This window comes from Garra rufa, chromosome 7 (assembly GCF_049309525.1).
Source record: "Garra rufa chromosome 7, GarRuf1.0, whole genome shotgun sequence".
NCBI classification, from domain to species: domain Eukaryota; kingdom Metazoa; phylum Chordata; class Actinopteri; order Cypriniformes; family Cyprinidae; genus Garra; species Garra rufa.
In genome coordinates, this window is record NC_133367.1 from 32,320,624 (window position 1) to 32,338,311 (window position 17,688).

General features: G+C 36.4%; 1 protein-coding gene across 1 annotated transcript in view; it reads left to right on the forward strand.

Moving 5' to 3' along the window:
• The window catches only part of nek7 (NIMA-related kinase 7), a 102,600-nt gene that overhangs the window by 73,484 nt on the left and 11,428 nt on the right, over window positions 1–17,688 (forward strand). Inside the window, exon 8 of the mRNA XM_073844147.1 lies at window positions 68–162. Coding sequence (XP_073700248.1) covers window positions 68–162 — 95 coding nt within the window. The remainder of the gene's footprint in view (window positions 1–67; window positions 163–17,688) is intronic.

The window sequence follows — 17,688 nt, forward strand, 5'->3', positions numbered from 1 at the left end:
GCATAGCAAACCAGACAGCCTAACTCACTCTCTCTCTCTCTGTCTTTGTCTTTTTTTTCTGTTCCAGTGGGCACCCCATATTACATGTCTCCCGAGCGAATACACGAAAACGGATATAACTTCAAATCTGACATCTGGTCGCTAGGCTGCCTGCTCTATGAGGTAAGGTATAGAAACCCATCCCATCACTCCCTCTCCTCCGTTTATACACCCCAGCCCGTCCTCTTCCCGAGCTTCTGCCAGCGCTGTTCGTCTCCTTTTGTGAGACGCAATCCTACACCTTGCGGTCTGTCGTCAAAATTACAACATGGGTTTTGTACTCGAAGGGAAAATGGTCTCCGCGAAGGATACCTGGAGTATGTTCCCAAGCTGATGAGGAAATTTGAATGACATTTACATGTGTTTTAAATAACATCCACTGCTCTTGCTACGAAATGATACTGACTGCTTTGATTAGGCTTTAATAGCATACGCTTCTCCACGACACAGCGGACCAGGATCCATTAGACTCAGAGCAGCAGTTTTCTCTTTAGCTCGAAGTCTAAATTGAAGATGATGTTGCAAGGAGGTCAGCTGTGTTTTTTCAGATGTGATAAATGTTTAAATCTTAAAGGGATAGTTCAACCAAAAAATGAACGTTTTGTCATTATTCAGTCATCCTCATGTCATTCCAAACCTTTTTAGTAACACAAACGGTACATTTGTGAAGAACATTCGTGCCTCTCTTTTCAATATAATGAAAGTGAATGTGAACAAAGGCTGTCAAGCTTCAAATGACAAATAAACACCATAAAATGGTCTGTTTGACGCTTTTCCAAGTTTTCCGAAGTCATATGGTAAACTTTAATTAAATTAAAGTTGCTGTTCATTAATAATTTTCACCTTTAGTGAGCTGTCAGCATTGGGGTTTAGTAGTGATTGGATCAATGAGTCATTGAGAAACAAATCAACCAATTTCTGAATGAGTCATTATTTAAAAAAAGATTATTAAATTTATTAAAAAGATCACTAGAGTGAATCATTCACAAATTAGAAGTTATCACTTCTTACTCTCGTAAATGCACAAAGAAGATCTACGATGGATGCATTTTAGTGAATAACTACAGATTTTCGGTCTGTTTCAAAGAATGGAAAGCTTCAGAATGTCATCTGAATCATTTTTGAGATACTTTAATGTGCTCTTTTGTCATTTTGAGGCTTGGAAGCCAAAATATCTAAATGCAAGAGGTAAAAATGTTTGGGTTGACAGTGCATCAATATGATTTATAAGTTACTGCCCCCTCCCCCAAATCGGACAAATTTTTACTCAATGAACCATCTTTTGATTTTTAGTTAAAAAAAAAAAAAAAGTAATAAACATTGAGACCAACTGAAAACTCAAACTTTGTAATAACAAAAGAAAAACAGTCCATGTTCCTTAACTGTAATGGGATAGATCACCCAATAATGAACATTTTGTCGTTATTTAGTCATCCTCGTATCATTCCAAACCTTTTTCAACGAAACACAAAAGGTACATTTGTGAAGAACATTCATGCCTCTCTTTTCAATATAATGAAAATGAATGTGAAGTAATGCTGTTAAGCTTCAAAAGAATGCAAAGATTAAGAAAAACCCATTTTTACATTTTATTGTGGTCTTTAGTCATTTTGAGGCTTGGAAGCCAAAATATCCAAATGCTAGAGGTAAAAATGTTTGGGCTGACAGTGAATCAATATGATTCATAAGTTACTACCCCTCCCCTAAATCGGACCAATTTGACTCAAACAGTTTGTTTGGTTCTTTTTTACACCAAGGACCCATTTTAGTACTTCTGTTCTAATAAAAATTACCTCAATATATAAACTTTTAGTTTTTTTTCTTCTTTGAAATAAACAGAAAATTAAAAAAAAGTTAAATGTAGTTTGATTTTAAAATGTTTTTTTTTTTTTGTAAGCTTTTCTTTTATTTTCTGGGGACACACCATTGACCTACAGTGAGATCAACTGAAAACTCAAACTTTGTAATAACGAAAGAAAAACAGTCTATAGTCCTCCTTTACTGTAACATCACAGTGACTGCCAGCGGCTTTGCCGATCATCAGATCTGTCACTCAAACAGATGTCAATTCATCACCTCCCAGCTCCCCGCCTCCTCCAGGTCACGTGACCCGCTGGAAGCGGGACAAGATGAAAGTCTTCGCGTACCGAGGGGCGACAGCGCCGATCTGTTCGAGGCCGAGCCCGGACCTGGCTTTAACAGAAGCTTAAGAGATCACAACTGTTCCCCGTTTGCCTTCTCCCCGCACTTGGCTGACCCATGGCCACTGCTAAGCAGGGCGGACTGATCACACTGATGGGCCTGGTGCATTATGGGAGACTAATTAGTGCCAAGAAACACTGTCTCCAAGCAGTGGTGAACTCAGATGGATGTTTTTCAGCCCCAGGCACTTTGGGAGGTGTAGCTACTGGTAAGCTTCCACCAAAAAAAGAGGCAAAAGACGAAATGGAGGAGAAAAAAAACACACTCAGGGGATTGAAGGGATAGAACGGGTACCGGACTAACAATGTGTATATTTCCACACTGTGCGAGTGTGAATTTGCGCCTGCTTGCGTGTGTTTATACACCAGTTTTTGGTAGCCAGTACGTCCCGTGGGATCAAGCACCATGTCATTTACGGATTGCTGCTACCCATTCCAGGTGGCCCAAGTCACCTGGTTAAGGGGAAACCAGGGCCAAAAAGACAAACACACAAAATGCCCACTTTTGAACAGGGATCTGCGATTTCGCAAGATGTTATGTAAGATCTCATACTGTCTAATGCTTAAAGGGACAGTTCCACTAAAAATTGCAAGTCTATCATTTACTCACCTTGATGCTATTTTAAAATGAGCACAAAATTAGAATTTTTCTCCTAATTTAGCCTGAATGAAACATCCATCAATTCATGGAAATGCTTTTCTTTCCAGTAACTTTTTAGAATCTAAAATGGTTTGTCTTCATTTTTTTTATTAAGAGTTTAAGAGGAACAACGTACAAATAACCTTTTATTACTATATTATTACATATTTCAAAGTTTTGACGTTTTCAGTTGATCATGTCAATGTTTGTTACAAAGTAACTCTAAAAATCAATTTTCATTTTTTTCTTGTTATATTTATTTAATTTGTTAATAGCCTGTATGTTATGGAAGCCCATTTCCGTCACTGAATAAAAAATAAAAAAGGTTATTGTGAATTATCTCACAATTCTGACTTTTTTTTTCTTAGAATTGTGAGATATAAAGTCAGAATTGCATGATATAAATTCGCAATTCTGAGAAATAAAGCTGCAATTGCATGATATAAACTCAGAATTGCAATTTATAAAGTCAGAATTGTCTTTTTTTTTCTCCTCAGAACTGTCCTCAGAACTGCACAGTTCTCAGAAAAAGTCAGAATTTGTGAGATATGAAGTCGCAATTGCGAGAAAAAAGTCAGAATTGCGAGTTTATATCTCAAAGTTCTCCGAAAAAGTCAGGATTTTCCGAGATATGAATTTGCAATTGCAAGAAAAAAGTCAGAATTGCGAGTTTATATCTCAAAGTTCTCAGAAAAAGTCAGGATTTGGGAGATATGAAGTCGCAGTTGCGAGAAAAAAGGCAGAATCGTGAGTTTATATCTCAAAGTTTTCCGAAAAAGTCAGAATTTGCGAGATATGAAGTTGCAATTGCGAGAAAAAAAGTCAGAATTGCGAGTTTATATCTCAAAGTTCTCCGAAAAAGTCAGGATTTGCAAGATATGAAGTCGCAGTTGCGAGAAAAAAGGCAGAATCGTGAGTTTATATCTCAAAGTTCTCAGAAAAAGTCAGGATTTTCCGAGATATGAATTTGCAATTGCAAGAAAAAAGTCAGAATTGCGAGTTTATATCTCAAAGGTCTCAGAAAAAGTCAGAATTTGCGAGATATGAAGTCGCAATTGCGAGAAAAAAAGTCAGAATTGCGAGTTTATATCTCAAAGTTCTCCGAAAAAGTCAGGATTTGCGAGATATGAAGTCGCAATTGCGAGAAAAAAGTCAGAATTGCGAGTTTATATCTCGCAATTGACTTTATTTCTCGCAAATGTGAGTTTATATCCTGCAATTCTGACTTTACAACTCGCAATTGTGTGTTTATGGGAAAAGAAGTCAGAATTGCAAGTTTATGATGCATTTCTGAGAAAAAAGTCAGAATTGCGAGATAAAATTGAACTGAACTAAAATAAGTTTGTTAAATGTTAATAAGCTGTGAAGCAGATTGAATTTTTTTCCTCTTCCCTTTTTTTTTTTTAATATATAAATATGGCTGAGATATGACTCTTTATGCCCTCCAGAATATCAAAATAAGAATTTAGAAACCAAAAACAAGTTCATCATAGTAGAGATGTATTCAAGCCATTGATTGTCTGAAATCAATTTTTTATGTATTTTTGAATAATTTAATAGATGAGACAATAAGAATATTACGTCATTTCATACATATAGGCCCATATATTGTTTGTCCAGTTTCATTATTTATTTTGGTGTGTTTGTGTAAACATTGTCTTAGTAGACAATCGAAAGCTCGCTGCAGTGCTGAACTGCCGAATTGGTAATTTGCAGACTTGTGCCATCTTCCATTGATCCCCATTGATCTATTTTGTGTGAAAGGCCTATATGTGCGCATGTAATTCTTTTATTCTGAGAGCATGAATCTTTCAGTCGATCTGTTATGGGGGATTCGAAGAGGGCGGGGGGCGGTGAAAGCTGTTGAGGTCACAAGGCCTCGATTGAAAATCATCAATACCTGTGCATTGTATTCCTCCATATGCATCTGCTATTCCGTTTGATGCCCATGCTCTCAGTTGGAGCTCATTTGGTCAGCTGATGTGGCTGGCTGACCGTCCTGTGATGAAGAGAGGAGGGGTGCAGGACAAGGCCAGAGTTGGGGTTGACTCCCCAATGGCCTTCACGGCAGACGGGACACGTGCTCTCCATTGTGCATCTGTCAATAGCACTGCACTGTACTGCACGGTCTATCTGCATTATTGACAGCTTTCTGCAACAGAGAGAAAATGTGTGGTTTTGTGTTAAGTGGAAGAATTGAGGGTCACACCGTCTGTTTGGGTGTTAAGTTCATGTTTTGGGCGTTCAGCAAAGTAGCCAATAAATGTTTTAGTAGGCTGAAAGCTAACTGCTGTTAAACTTTATGAAAGTTTTTGCAGCACTTCACACACTTCCAAACACATTTATGAGAAATAGTTGAAGAAGTGAAGTTGATGAATGTTATGTTTCATAACATGTTACGAAGAATACAGAAAAAATTCAGGTTTCTAAGGATTCGGCCGCCAAAAAATTATCGACTGAAATGGCATTTTTCGGAAAAACTGCTGAAAATATATGGCTTGCCGCACTGCCCAACAGTGTTTTCTGCCCAATTTTATTCAGTAAAAGTGTGAATATTTTATTGGCTTGTTTTTTAAATTCAATATCATTCAAATTTAGATTAAATTAAAAAGTCTTACTAAATTGCTTCATATTATTTTGTTAAGATACTAAATAATTATTACAAAGCATTTTCGGTTTTTGTTTTCAGCCAGGTGCATCCAGAGTTTTTGGTTTAGTTTCGGCCCAGAATTTATTTCACTGCACCCCTACTAATTTATTTTTTTTTGAATGAAATGTATATTATCCAAAACCTTTTACTCTAAAACTATGTGAAAATCAAAGCCATACTTTAAAAGTAGCATTCCAAATTTGAGGTTGATGTCTCAAAAACTGAGCTTTCACTAAGATTTTGTTTGGGCGCAGTGCCAGACATTTCCACTAGATGAAATTCTTTTCCTAATTCTTTCCAATACTGTCATTTTTGACTGTGTGGAGTTTGAACCATTTTAAATTTTTTGATTTTTTTTTTCATATAGCAAATACATATAACCTTAACCTTAACCAAGTTGTGTAACATTCCGATAAAGTAAAAAAATAGTTTTTTATTACCTAGCAAATACAAAACCTTCACCAAGTTTTGTACCATTCCGATACAGTAAAAAAATAAAATCTCACATAAATACAAAACCTTTACCTAAAAAAGTTTTCCAATATGTATTCTGATAAAGTAAAAACTAAATAAATAAATGTATCACATAGCAAATACAAAACCTTTACCTTTTTAAGTTTTGTACTATTCCGATAAAGTAAAAAAAAAAAGTTTAATGTTTTCCGATATGTATTCCGCTAAAGTAAAAATTAACTAAATAATTTTTTTTTCTCACTTAGGAAACACAAAACCTTTACCAAGTTTTGTACCATTCCAATAAAGTAAAAAATGAAAAGGATTTTTTTTTCTCACATAGCAGATACAAAACTTTTACCAAGTGTTGTACCATTCTGTTAGTAAAAAAATAAAAAATAAATAAAATAAAAATTCTCACATAATAAATACAAAACCTTTACCAAGTTTTGTACCATTCCGATAAAGTAAAAACCTTTTTTCTCACATAGCAAATATAAAACCTTTACAAAGTTTTGTACCATTACGATAAAGTAAAAAATTAAAATGAAAATAAATGTTTTTTCTCATATAGCAAATACAGAACTTTTACTAAGTTTTGTACAATTCCGATAAAGTTAAAAAAAAAAAAGTTTTCCAATGTTAAAACCGATAGTAGAAACTACAAAAAAAAAAAAAAAAAGGTTAAAGTAAAGGTTAAACCTTTATCGTAAGTGGTTAGTGAAAAAAAGCGTTATACCATGTCCCAAATGTTTGGTGGTGATTTTTCATTTGTATTTAGCTTTATTTTTATTTCAGTTTTAACAATTTTAGTTCTTTAAACAAAACCTATTTCAGTTGGCCTAATTTTTCATTTCTAATTTTTAAGTTTCATAAAATATCTAGTTTGTTTTTCATTTAATATTTCTATATTTTATTTAAATGACCAAAAATGACTTTTAATAGTTTCACTTTTAGTTAACAAAAACAATACTAACTTGGACGTATATTAAAGTGTGGACTGTGAAGTTCATTTCTTTTCTTGGATTGAAAAATGTGACCCTGGACCACAAAACCAGTCTTAAGTCGCTGGGGTATGTTTGTAGCAATAGCCAAAATTATTGATTTTTCTTTTATGCCAAAAATCATTAGGAAATTAAGTAAAGATCATGTTCCATGAAGATTTTTTGTAAAATTCCTACTGTAAATGTATCAAAATGTAATTTTTGATTTGTAATATGCATTGTTAAGAACCTAATTTGGACAACTTTAAAGGTGATTTTCTCAGGATTTTGATTTTTTTGCACCCTCAGATTCCAGATTTTCAAATAGATGTATCTCGGCCAAATATTGTCCTATCCCAATAAACCATACATCAATAGAAAGCTTATTTACTGAGCTTTCATATTATATATACATCTCAGTTTTGTAAAATTTAACCTTATGACTGGTTTTGTGGTCCAGGGTCACAAATGTGCTTCCTTACATGCACGATTATGATGAATATGCTTAAGCACTTTTTTTGGAGTCTCTTCATAGATTTGTACAAGCAAATTTTAATAAAATTTATTTTAGTGAATCGTTTGGGTGAATGATTCCTTTGCTAAACTGATTCAAATAATTCGAGTCACTGAGTTGAATCAAATCCTCACCACTACTGTTAAGTAATCTCACCTTTCACTTGACTCCATTTTAACCTTGAATCAGACCACCAATTTTTATAACTACTCTTCTATATTTTCCTTCCTTCCAACCATCAAGATCATTTCCTGTGGTTGTATTAGCCTATGATCTCCTAACGCATCCTTGGAGTGCTTATGCAATTGGTTTTGGTGTTGAGTTTTATGACGCTGAAAATGAAAGGATCGTCTCGAGCTCCCCAGATGGCCCATTGGTGTCCTCGCCTTTTCCGACCTGCACCGTCTCCTCTCTCTATTAAAGACAGACCGAGTTCATATGGGTGGATCTCTGCGCTCACGGTCTGGCCCAACCTTTTGAAGTCCTCTTAAACCTCTTCTTAATAGCCGCTCTCGAAGGTGTTTCAGATTTATGTTGGCATAAATAAGAGGCCGAGACCATTGCATCTCCCTTCATCGCAAAAACACGAGGCCAGGTTTCCTGCTCCAGGTTTTACAATTAAAACTGTGAAGTCACATCTTCGTTTACGACCATGTGTTTTCAGTCGAACGTCGGAGATGAGAACCGAATCGGATTAGCAAGAGCGTTAAGAGTAAACAGATTAGCATGCGCACTGTGCAAGAGGGGTGTTGCATTTTTGATATGTGTTGCTAATGATATTCTGTCATTAAATAAGAATGCTTAGTCCGTAGTTGGCGGGATGTGGCGTAGCACTTCGTTTTCAGAGTTCGGAAGGTTTATGTATTAAATTTTTAAAGCAGATATTTTGGGGGGGGGGGGGGGGGTGTTATCCCACACCTGAATAGTAAACATCCATCAAGACGTTTGAGCTAATTAAACCCGCCCCGCGTCCTATTCAAATATAGATTACCCAGTATACCTTGGTGTCTTCTCACCACGGATCTCAGATTTTAATTTGATAGCTTAGTGAATTAATTTGGCCCAGCCGTGTACAGCTGCGGAATACTCATGTTCTTTAAAGATGCTTTGGGAGAGCGGCGTACGTGAACGCCGGCGTCTCGGAAGAACTCTTAACATTCTGATGAGCTGCCGCACCCATGTTTTGCTAATGATGCATAAAACCGAGAAACGTTGCACACTCATTCAGCAAATTTACAAACATAACACGTGTCTGAAACTTTTCTTCTCGGGGTAATGGAGAGGAAGTGGTGATTTTTCTCTTCTCATTTGTTCAAGAGGAAAACCCAGGGAGCTTAAACATCAGTGCGTGTGTAGGTTCAAGTCGGTGCCTGTTTGTGGCGTCAGACGGGGACTTTTCAAGTCGCAGAAAATGGATTCATATTTAATTGTGTTCCTTCCTTATGCCTGCGCCTCCATTTGATTAATATATCATTAAAGAAGAGTGCGGGAAGGATGAGCAACATGAAATAATGATGGTTTTCTCACACTCGAACATGACTCTTTTCATACGCTACGCCCTCTTCCATGGCTCTTGAGAACCAGGACCTTCGCTTGGAGATTAATTGGCATGCAAAGGGTTCAACGAAGTACAAAGATCAATATTAAGAGAATGGCAAGATCTCCTAGATTGAGACCAATGCTGTTACGGCAAGCCAGTGTTTATTTCCGATAAAATTGCTAACATTAAAATTCTATACTATTTTGTCAAAATAGATTATTTTGTCAAAATTTAGACATTACAACATCAAAGTGTGTCAAAATTCAAATTCGAAATGCAAGTTCGTCTTTCATTCTCAGGGCTACCACAAGGGGCGCTGTGTTAGAGCAAAAAGGCCATCTACAACTAGCTTTCTCCATTCAACTCGTTTTACTATATACTATACTAAAATTCAATTCGTAACTATCGCCCCCCGAGTGTTGGAGGTTTTTACTGAATGTGTGTCTGCATTTGCAATTTTTATTGGTTCAGTCAGGTTGAAATCATTCTTTATGGTAACACTTGCAGGTGACTACTTTTTTATGGGCTGGGTACATATAAAAACGTGTATAGAAACTGTTGACTCAATGACAGAAGACCTAAATTTGATGCTGTTGTCTACACTTTTGCCAATTAACTATTATATAGTAAATCGTAGCAGCCAGAATTGCAGTTGTTTATATTGTGATTGATTGAGTTTCGCTTTGCTAGATTTGAAATTCAATTTGTAATGCAAGTTTGCATTGCATTCTCAGTGCTACCACAAGGGGTGCTGTGTTTAACGCAAAACTGCTTCTATAACCAGGTTTCTCCATTCAACTCTACTCTTTTCGAATGTAACGCAATAAAAATACATTTCAATGGCTCATATGTTTGAACTCTGTTGCCCCTCTGAGTGTTGGAGTTTTTTCTGAATTTCTGTCTACGTTTGCTATTTTTATTGGTTAAATCAGGTAGAAATCACTTTTTATTGTAACAATATAGAAACGTATATAGGCACAATGACAGAATACCTAAATTTCAAGCTGTAGTTGACACTTTTCACAGTTTAGTATATTGTAGCAGCCGATATTGTAGTCATTTATATTGTTCAGCTCTCGAATATAATGCAATGAAAAAAATTTAAATGGCTCAGATATTTAAACTCTGAGTGTTGGAATTTACTCTGTATTTGTGTCTGCATTTGGAATTTTTATTGGTTGAATCAGGTAGTAATCTCTCTTTATGGTAACACTTGCATTTTTTACAGTGTAGGTACAATATTTAACAATATAAAAACGTATATAGCACCCACTGACGCAATAATTTATGGTGTATCAAATCAAGCTACCAAAGCGAAACAATCAATTACGATATAAACGACTGCTGCTACAGTAAACCGTAAAAATTCATTTTAAAGGCTCAGAAGTTTGAACTCTGTCGCCCCCTTGAGTGTTGGAGTTTCTTGTGAATTTGTGTCTGCGTTTACATAGAGAGATGCTCTGTTGTGGGCTAAACAGTTTACTACTTAAAAAAAAAAAAAAGTATTGTAGCAAGCCAGAGCAGTCAGGTTGTATTCAGGTAGGTATTAGAAAAGAGTATGTTTTTGTCTTCCTATCTGGGTGGCCATATGTGTTTGTCTTTTTTCAGTTGTTTTTTTATTCCTGTTGTTGTGATATTGTGAGCATCTATCTCTCTCTCTCTGTGTGTGTGTGTGTGTGTGTGTGTGTGTGTGTGTGTGTGTGTGTGTGTGTGTGTGTGTGTGTGTGTGTGTGTGTGTGTGTTTCTGAGCAGGTGTGGCTGTTTTTACGTGTCTGGTGTGTATTTGTGTCAGCGCACTTATGTGTTGGTGGTTGAGATTCTGTTTAAGTATGTTCCTCTGAGCTTTGGTGTCTGTGTGTGCGTTTTTCCCCCCTCTTTTGTGTGCGCATGTGAGTGTGTAAACGCGTGTGTCTTTCGCCACCGTGCACCGGTAGCCGAAGCCCCGCAGACAGACAGCAGGCCAGCGTGGTGCGGGGTGGACTCCTCTGGAATACCAATGAGGGGAGCTGCTGGGCTCCGGGGGTCAGGGAGCAAGTCAATCATCTTGCCCATCGCCTGGGCGCCCCGAATCAAATTAGCCTGAAAAATTCAGGGGCCGGGAGCACGGGGCGAGCAGCTGTCAGGGCCAAGAGCGCCCAGGCACTAATGAACCAGATGAATAGTGCAAAAACTCCAAAATAAAAACAGGACAGTTGACATTTTTCATCTGTCAGAAGCAGAAGATGCATGAAAATATGGTGGTCCTTGTTTAACCCTTTGCTGGCTACAGCTGCTACTCGCCCCTGACCCCCCTCTGCGGCCACACTTCCACAGGTACACACACCGCATGTAAACAGTCAAAGCCGCCGCCGCCGTGTTTTCATCTCGCTAAACGCCCTTCTACGGTATTGCACGTCGCAATTATCCCGAGGAACTCATCGCAAGAGCGGCGGCACGCTGCCGAGACAGATGTTGATATGAAATTACTATAGGTAGATCATCTTCTGTATATGGAGGAAAAAAAACATCTAGGCTTTTGTTGTAAACATTTTTTTCACTGGAAAACAAGGCAAACGCAGTCTGGCCAAAACACTCATTCAGAGAGCCCATTCCTGTCACACACACAGACACACTCGCATCCCTGTAACTGATGGAGATACAAGGACATCAAATACAGCATTTATCTGCAAAAAACTGGGTTTGCTGCCATTCGTTTTTTTTTTTCTTCATTGTTATAATGTAATATTTAGTGTTGGATCAATGGATTTAAACAAAAATGCAAGAATTGCTAAACATTAAATTTTTAAAACAATTAGTAGACCCCCCACACTTTTCATAATTTAATAAATGATAAACAGTTGTTTATATTGTGATTTATTTTGTTTCGGTTAGATTGATTCGATGCGTCAAAATGTATCGGAAAACAATTCATAATGCATGTTTGTTTTGCATTCTCAGTGCTACCAAAAGGGGCGCTAAACTAGTTTTCTCCTTTCTACTCTTTTTTTTTTTTTTTTTTTTTTTTTTTTTTTTTTTTTTTTAATATATATAAATATATATTCAAATATAATGCAGTGACAATTCATTTTAATAGCTTAGATATTTAAATCAATGTGAACTTATGTTCAGCTATTCTTTTTAATAATTAACTTATTTTTTCATAATTAACGTTTTTTTAATTTTTCGGATCATCAGTCATCAAAGCTCAGTAAATATTGCTCACAGATACTATTACGATTTACTTTAAGCTGATTACTCACTAAAAACTCCCACAGATCATGTTATCATGCCCTTTTAAGTATTATTTTGATGTAACAAAGTGGATATATCCAAGTCGTTTACTTACTTTTTTAAATTAGTACTTATTATATTGTTCATTCAAACTGATTCGCGAACGCGCACAAACACAAGGCCATATTTATTGCATGAACCAATCACAGCGGAACATAACCAGTCATATCCAGTCATATCGCTATTCATTCACAATTACCCCACACTAAACTCACTTGCACACTATATTTTTATTCGTTACGTCACGTTCTTTATGGTAACAATTGCAGGTTATTATTTTTTATAGTGTGGGTACAATACTCAATGAAATAAAAACGTATGTAGACACAATGACAGAAGACCTACATTTCAAGCTGTAGTCGAAAAGTTTTACAATTTAATATATTGTAGCAGCTAAAATTGCAGTTTATGTTGTGATTGATTGTGTTTCGCTTTGGTAGCTTGATTTAGCCTAAATGTGTCAATTCAATTCGTAATGCAAGTTCACGTTGCATTCTCAGTGTTACCACAAGGGGCGATGTGTTAGTGCAAAACTCAATGAGTTTTAACAGACCAATATTTTTATGCGTTAAGTCAGGTAGAAATCACTCTTTATGGTAAGAATTGCAGGTTTTCACTTTTTACGATGTAGGTACAATACTCAAAATAGAAACGTATGTAGACACAATGACAGAAGACCTATATTTTTAAGCTGTAGTCGACACTTTTTTCAATTTAGTATATCGTAGCAGCCAAAATTGCAGTCGTTTATGTTGTGATTGATTGTGTTTTGCTTTGCTAGCTTGATTTGTTCTGCCAAAATGTGTCAATTCAGTTCGTAAAGCAATTTCAATTCTTAATGCTACCACAAGGTTAGCACAAAACTCAAATAATTTTAACAGTCCAATATTTTTATGCATTAAGTCAGGTAGAAATCGCTCTTTATGGTAACAATTGCAGGTTATCACTTTTTACGGTGTAGGTACAATACTCAATTAAATAAAAACGTGTATAGAAACGTATGTAGAAACAATGACAGAAGACCTATATTTTTAAGCTGTAGTCGACACTTTATTACAATTTAGTAAATCGTAGCAGCCAAAATTGCAGTCGTGATTAATTGTGTTTCATTTTAGTAGCTTGATTTGGTCTGCCAAAATGTGTCAAAATTCAATTTGTAATGCAAGTTAGCGTGGCATTCTCAGTGTTACCACAAGGGGCGCTGTGTTAGCGCAAAACTGCCTTCTACAACCAGTTTTTTTTAGCTCAACTCTTTTCGAATTTAACGAAATGAAAATTTATTTTAATGGCTCAGATATTTGAACTCTGTCGCCCCCTTGAGTATTGGAGTTTTTCAGGAATTTGTGTCTGCATTTGCAATTTTTATTGGTTTAATCGGATAGAAATCACTCTTTATGGTAACAATTGAAGGTACCGATTTTTACGGTGTAGGTACACTGTAAAAAGTTTTCACCAGGTTCAACTTAAAAACCTAAGTTCAGCAACTGCCTTAAAATTTAAGTTAAATCAGCTTAAAACTACAAGTCATTTTAACTTATTACACTAAAAATGTAATGTAGTTGAAATGACTTAAGTTGATTTAACTTAAACTTTTAAGGCAGCTGCTAAACTTAAGTTTTTAAGTTGAAACTGGTAAAAACTTTTTTGCAGTGTACAATACTCAACGGTATAGAAATAAAGACCTAAATTTCATGCTGTAGTCCACACTTTTTGCAATTTAGTATATCATAGCAGCCAAAATTTAAAAAGACTCAAACACATGTATTAAACAATTTATATTAATATATAAAAGAGTTCGTCTCTCATATTTCAATTAATTGACAACAGCTTTGAATGTTTTGCAGCTGTTTTGATGGAGGGCAGTGATTGGATCTAAAACGTTCAGATCTCTTTCTCAAAAACAGGTGTGAATCCTAACAATTGAAGTGACTTTGGTTATAGAATTCAATTATCACTATTGTTTGTATGTCACTTAACCATATTTTTGCTGCTGTGCGAATGCACACGTTGACACTTAGGTGTGGTATCTTTCAGGTGTACTTCCTCACACGATACTCCAACATGAGTTGATGAGTTATAGTCTGGCACATTTAGTTTATATGTAAGTACTGGTTCCTGTAAAAGTGCTATGTGTTACAGAAACACCCCAGTCCTCCCAGTTCCAGCACTGCCAGTGATTAGAGCGGGACTCCCTCTTCTTTCCTTCCTTCCTTCCTCCCTCCACCCCTCCCGTTCCCGTTTCGTGCGGAGCAGCAATGAAACCGGCTCTGCTCCATGAGTTCTGCCACTCGGCGCTTCTCTCCTCCGCTCCTCCTCTGACAGCCCAGACCGTCGTTTCGCCTCGCTCGATCACACCCCTCCTCGCCCCCACCCCCGTTAACTCGCTCACCGTTTCCTCTCTGTCCTTCTATGTCAATTTAATTGAGTTCTCGTCCAGCGTGCGTTTGCGGTGTAGTGGTTTCGTGCGACTACTGTGTGGCTTGCATGCTTGGCATCTGGAAAGCTTTTTTCTGAAAATGTCCTCACCCACAGTCAGTGGATTTGCTTGGGGCTGTTTTTGCCAGTCTGCTTTTGCAGTATCATAATCTCATAACGTCATCAAAGCATCGCCTTCCTGGCTGAGCGGGATTGCACAGCTCCAGGCTACCAGGATGCACTGCATGTCTTCAGTACCGCCGTGATTTATGTCCCGAAAATGTGACGTCGACAGTGTTGTTCATCTCTTTCTGCCTTTTTTTTTCCCTCCCACAAAACATCTACTGAAATGCTGAAATGTCACCGTCCTTTTTCTTAGGCTTTATTGGGACAGGACATCCATAATTTTCCTTGCTAAGTGTATCAGGCCAGATAAAGAAAGCTAATTGGACATGAGTTGGCAAATATGTCCAAGTTAATGTGTCCAGATTTATTAACGCTAATTTTCACATTTGCACATTTCACATTTTTTAAAGTATTGGTTCTTTTTGAAGATGCTTGCCATCTGTGGTTAGTGGTAAATCATGATTGTTTTGTCATCAGTTACTCACTCACATGTCGTTCCAAACCTGTTTGACTTGGTTTCTTCTGAGGAGGTGTTTTTCAAAGTGTCTCAGTGTTTTTGTCCATACAGTGAAAGTCAACGGGGTCCACTTGAGTTGTTTTCATTATATGGACAAAAAGCAATCAAGAGTTTGGCATGTTTTTTGACCATGTCAGTGTCCATTTTGAATGTTCCAACCATTTCTGTCCCTACATTGAAAGTTAATGAGGTCCAAAACAACAACTTTGGACCCCATTTGCTTTCATTGCATGTACAACTGAGATGTTTTATAAAAGTCAGGTTTGCAAAGACATGAGGGTAAACAAATACATTTTCAGCCAAACTTTATTTAGCTCATCTATGATGATGTTTTGACTGTCTCAGTGTCCATTTTAAAGAATGTTCCAACCTTTTTGTCCCTACATTGAAAGTCAATGGGGTCCAAATCAACAACTTTGGACCCCATTTATATTGTATGTACAGCTGCGATGTTATCTGAAAGTCAGGTTTGGAAAGACATGAGGATGAAAAAATAAATTTTCAGCCAAAAAGTTTATTAGCCTGTGTATGATGACTTTTTGATTGTCAGTTTCCATTTTGAAGAATGTTCTAACCATTTTGGTCCCTATATTGAAAGTCAGTGGGGTCCAAAACAACAACTTTGGATCCCATTTACTACTTAAATGGTCAGGTTAGGCAAGACGTGAGGTTGGAAAAATGATTTTTTTGCAAAAAGGTCTAATTAGCACATCTATAATTACATTTTGGGACTGTCAGTGTCCATTTTGAAAAATTTCAACCATTTTTGTCCCTACATTGAAAGTCAGTGGGGTCCAAAACAACAACTTTGCACCCCATTTACTTTTATTGTATGTACAACTGAGATGTTTTCCAAAAGTCAGGTTTGGAAAGACATGAGGGTGAAAAAAAAAAAAAGAATTTTCAGCCAAAATGTACAATTAGCGCATCTATGATGACATGTTTTCATTGTTACATCATCCATTTTAAAGAATTTCAGCTGTTTTTGTCCCTACATTGAAAGTCAGTGGGGTCCAAAACAACAGCTTTGGACCCCATTTATATTGTATGTACAACTGAGATGTTTTCCGAAAATCAGGTTTGGAAAGACATGAGGTTGAAAAAATTAATTTTCAGCCAAAAAGTTTATTAGCTTGTGTATAATGTCTTTTTGATTGTGTCAAGTTTCCATTTTGAAGAATGCTCAAACCATTTTGGTCCCTATATTGAAAGTCAGTGGGGTCCAAAACAATAACTTTGGACCCCATTTACTTCATTGTATGTACAACTGAGATGTTAGGAAAGATGTGAGGTTGGAAAAAAGAATTTTTAGCCAAAAGGTTTAATTAGCACATCTATAATGACATTTTGAGACTGTCAGTGTCCGTTTTTGTCCTTACATTGAAAGTCAATGGGGTCCAAAACAACAACTTTGGACCCCATTTACTTTTATTGTATGTACAACTACAGTAAGATGTTTTCCAAAAGTCAGGTTTGAAAAGACAAGAGGGTGAAAATATGAATTGTCAGCCAAAAAGTTTAATTAGCACATCTATAATGACATTTTGAGACTGTCACTGTCCATTTTGAAAAATTAAAAAAAAAAAATTGTCCCTACATTGAAAGTCAGTGGGGTCCAAAACAACATCTTTGGACCCCATTTACTTTCATTGTATGTACAACTGAGATGTTTTCCAAAAGTCAGGTTTGGAAAGACATGAGGTTGAAAAAATTAATTTTCTGCCAAAAAATTTAACATCTATGATGACGTTTTGACTGTATCAGTACCAATTTTGAAGGATGTCCAAGCTTTTTTTTTCCCTGCATTGAAAGTCAATGTGGTCCAAAACAACAACTTTGGACCCAATTTACTTTCTTTGTATGTACAACTTAAATGTTTTTAAGTCAGGTAAGGAAAGACGTGAGGTTGAAAAGATGATTTTTTTTTTAGCCAAAAAGTTTAATTAGCACATCTATAATGACAATTTGAGACTGCCAGTGTCCATTTTTAAAAATTTCAACCATTTTTGTCCCTACATTGAAAGTCAGTGGGGTCCAAAACAACAACTTTGCACCCCATTTACTTTTATTGTATGTACAGCTGAGATGTTTTCCCGGAAGTCAGGTTTGGAAAGACATGAGGGTGAAAAAAATGAACTTTCAGCCAAAAAGTTTAGCTCATCTATAATGGCATGTTTTGAATGGTCAGTATCCATTCAACATGGAAAAGCTACAACAGGTAAACATGAGCATTGCGGACACACTTCACCTTGATCTACAAATGATGCTTGAATAGCCTGACATATTGAGAAGCGGCTCATTGCCAAAGAAATTTACTATGACTGGTTTCATTTATCACCT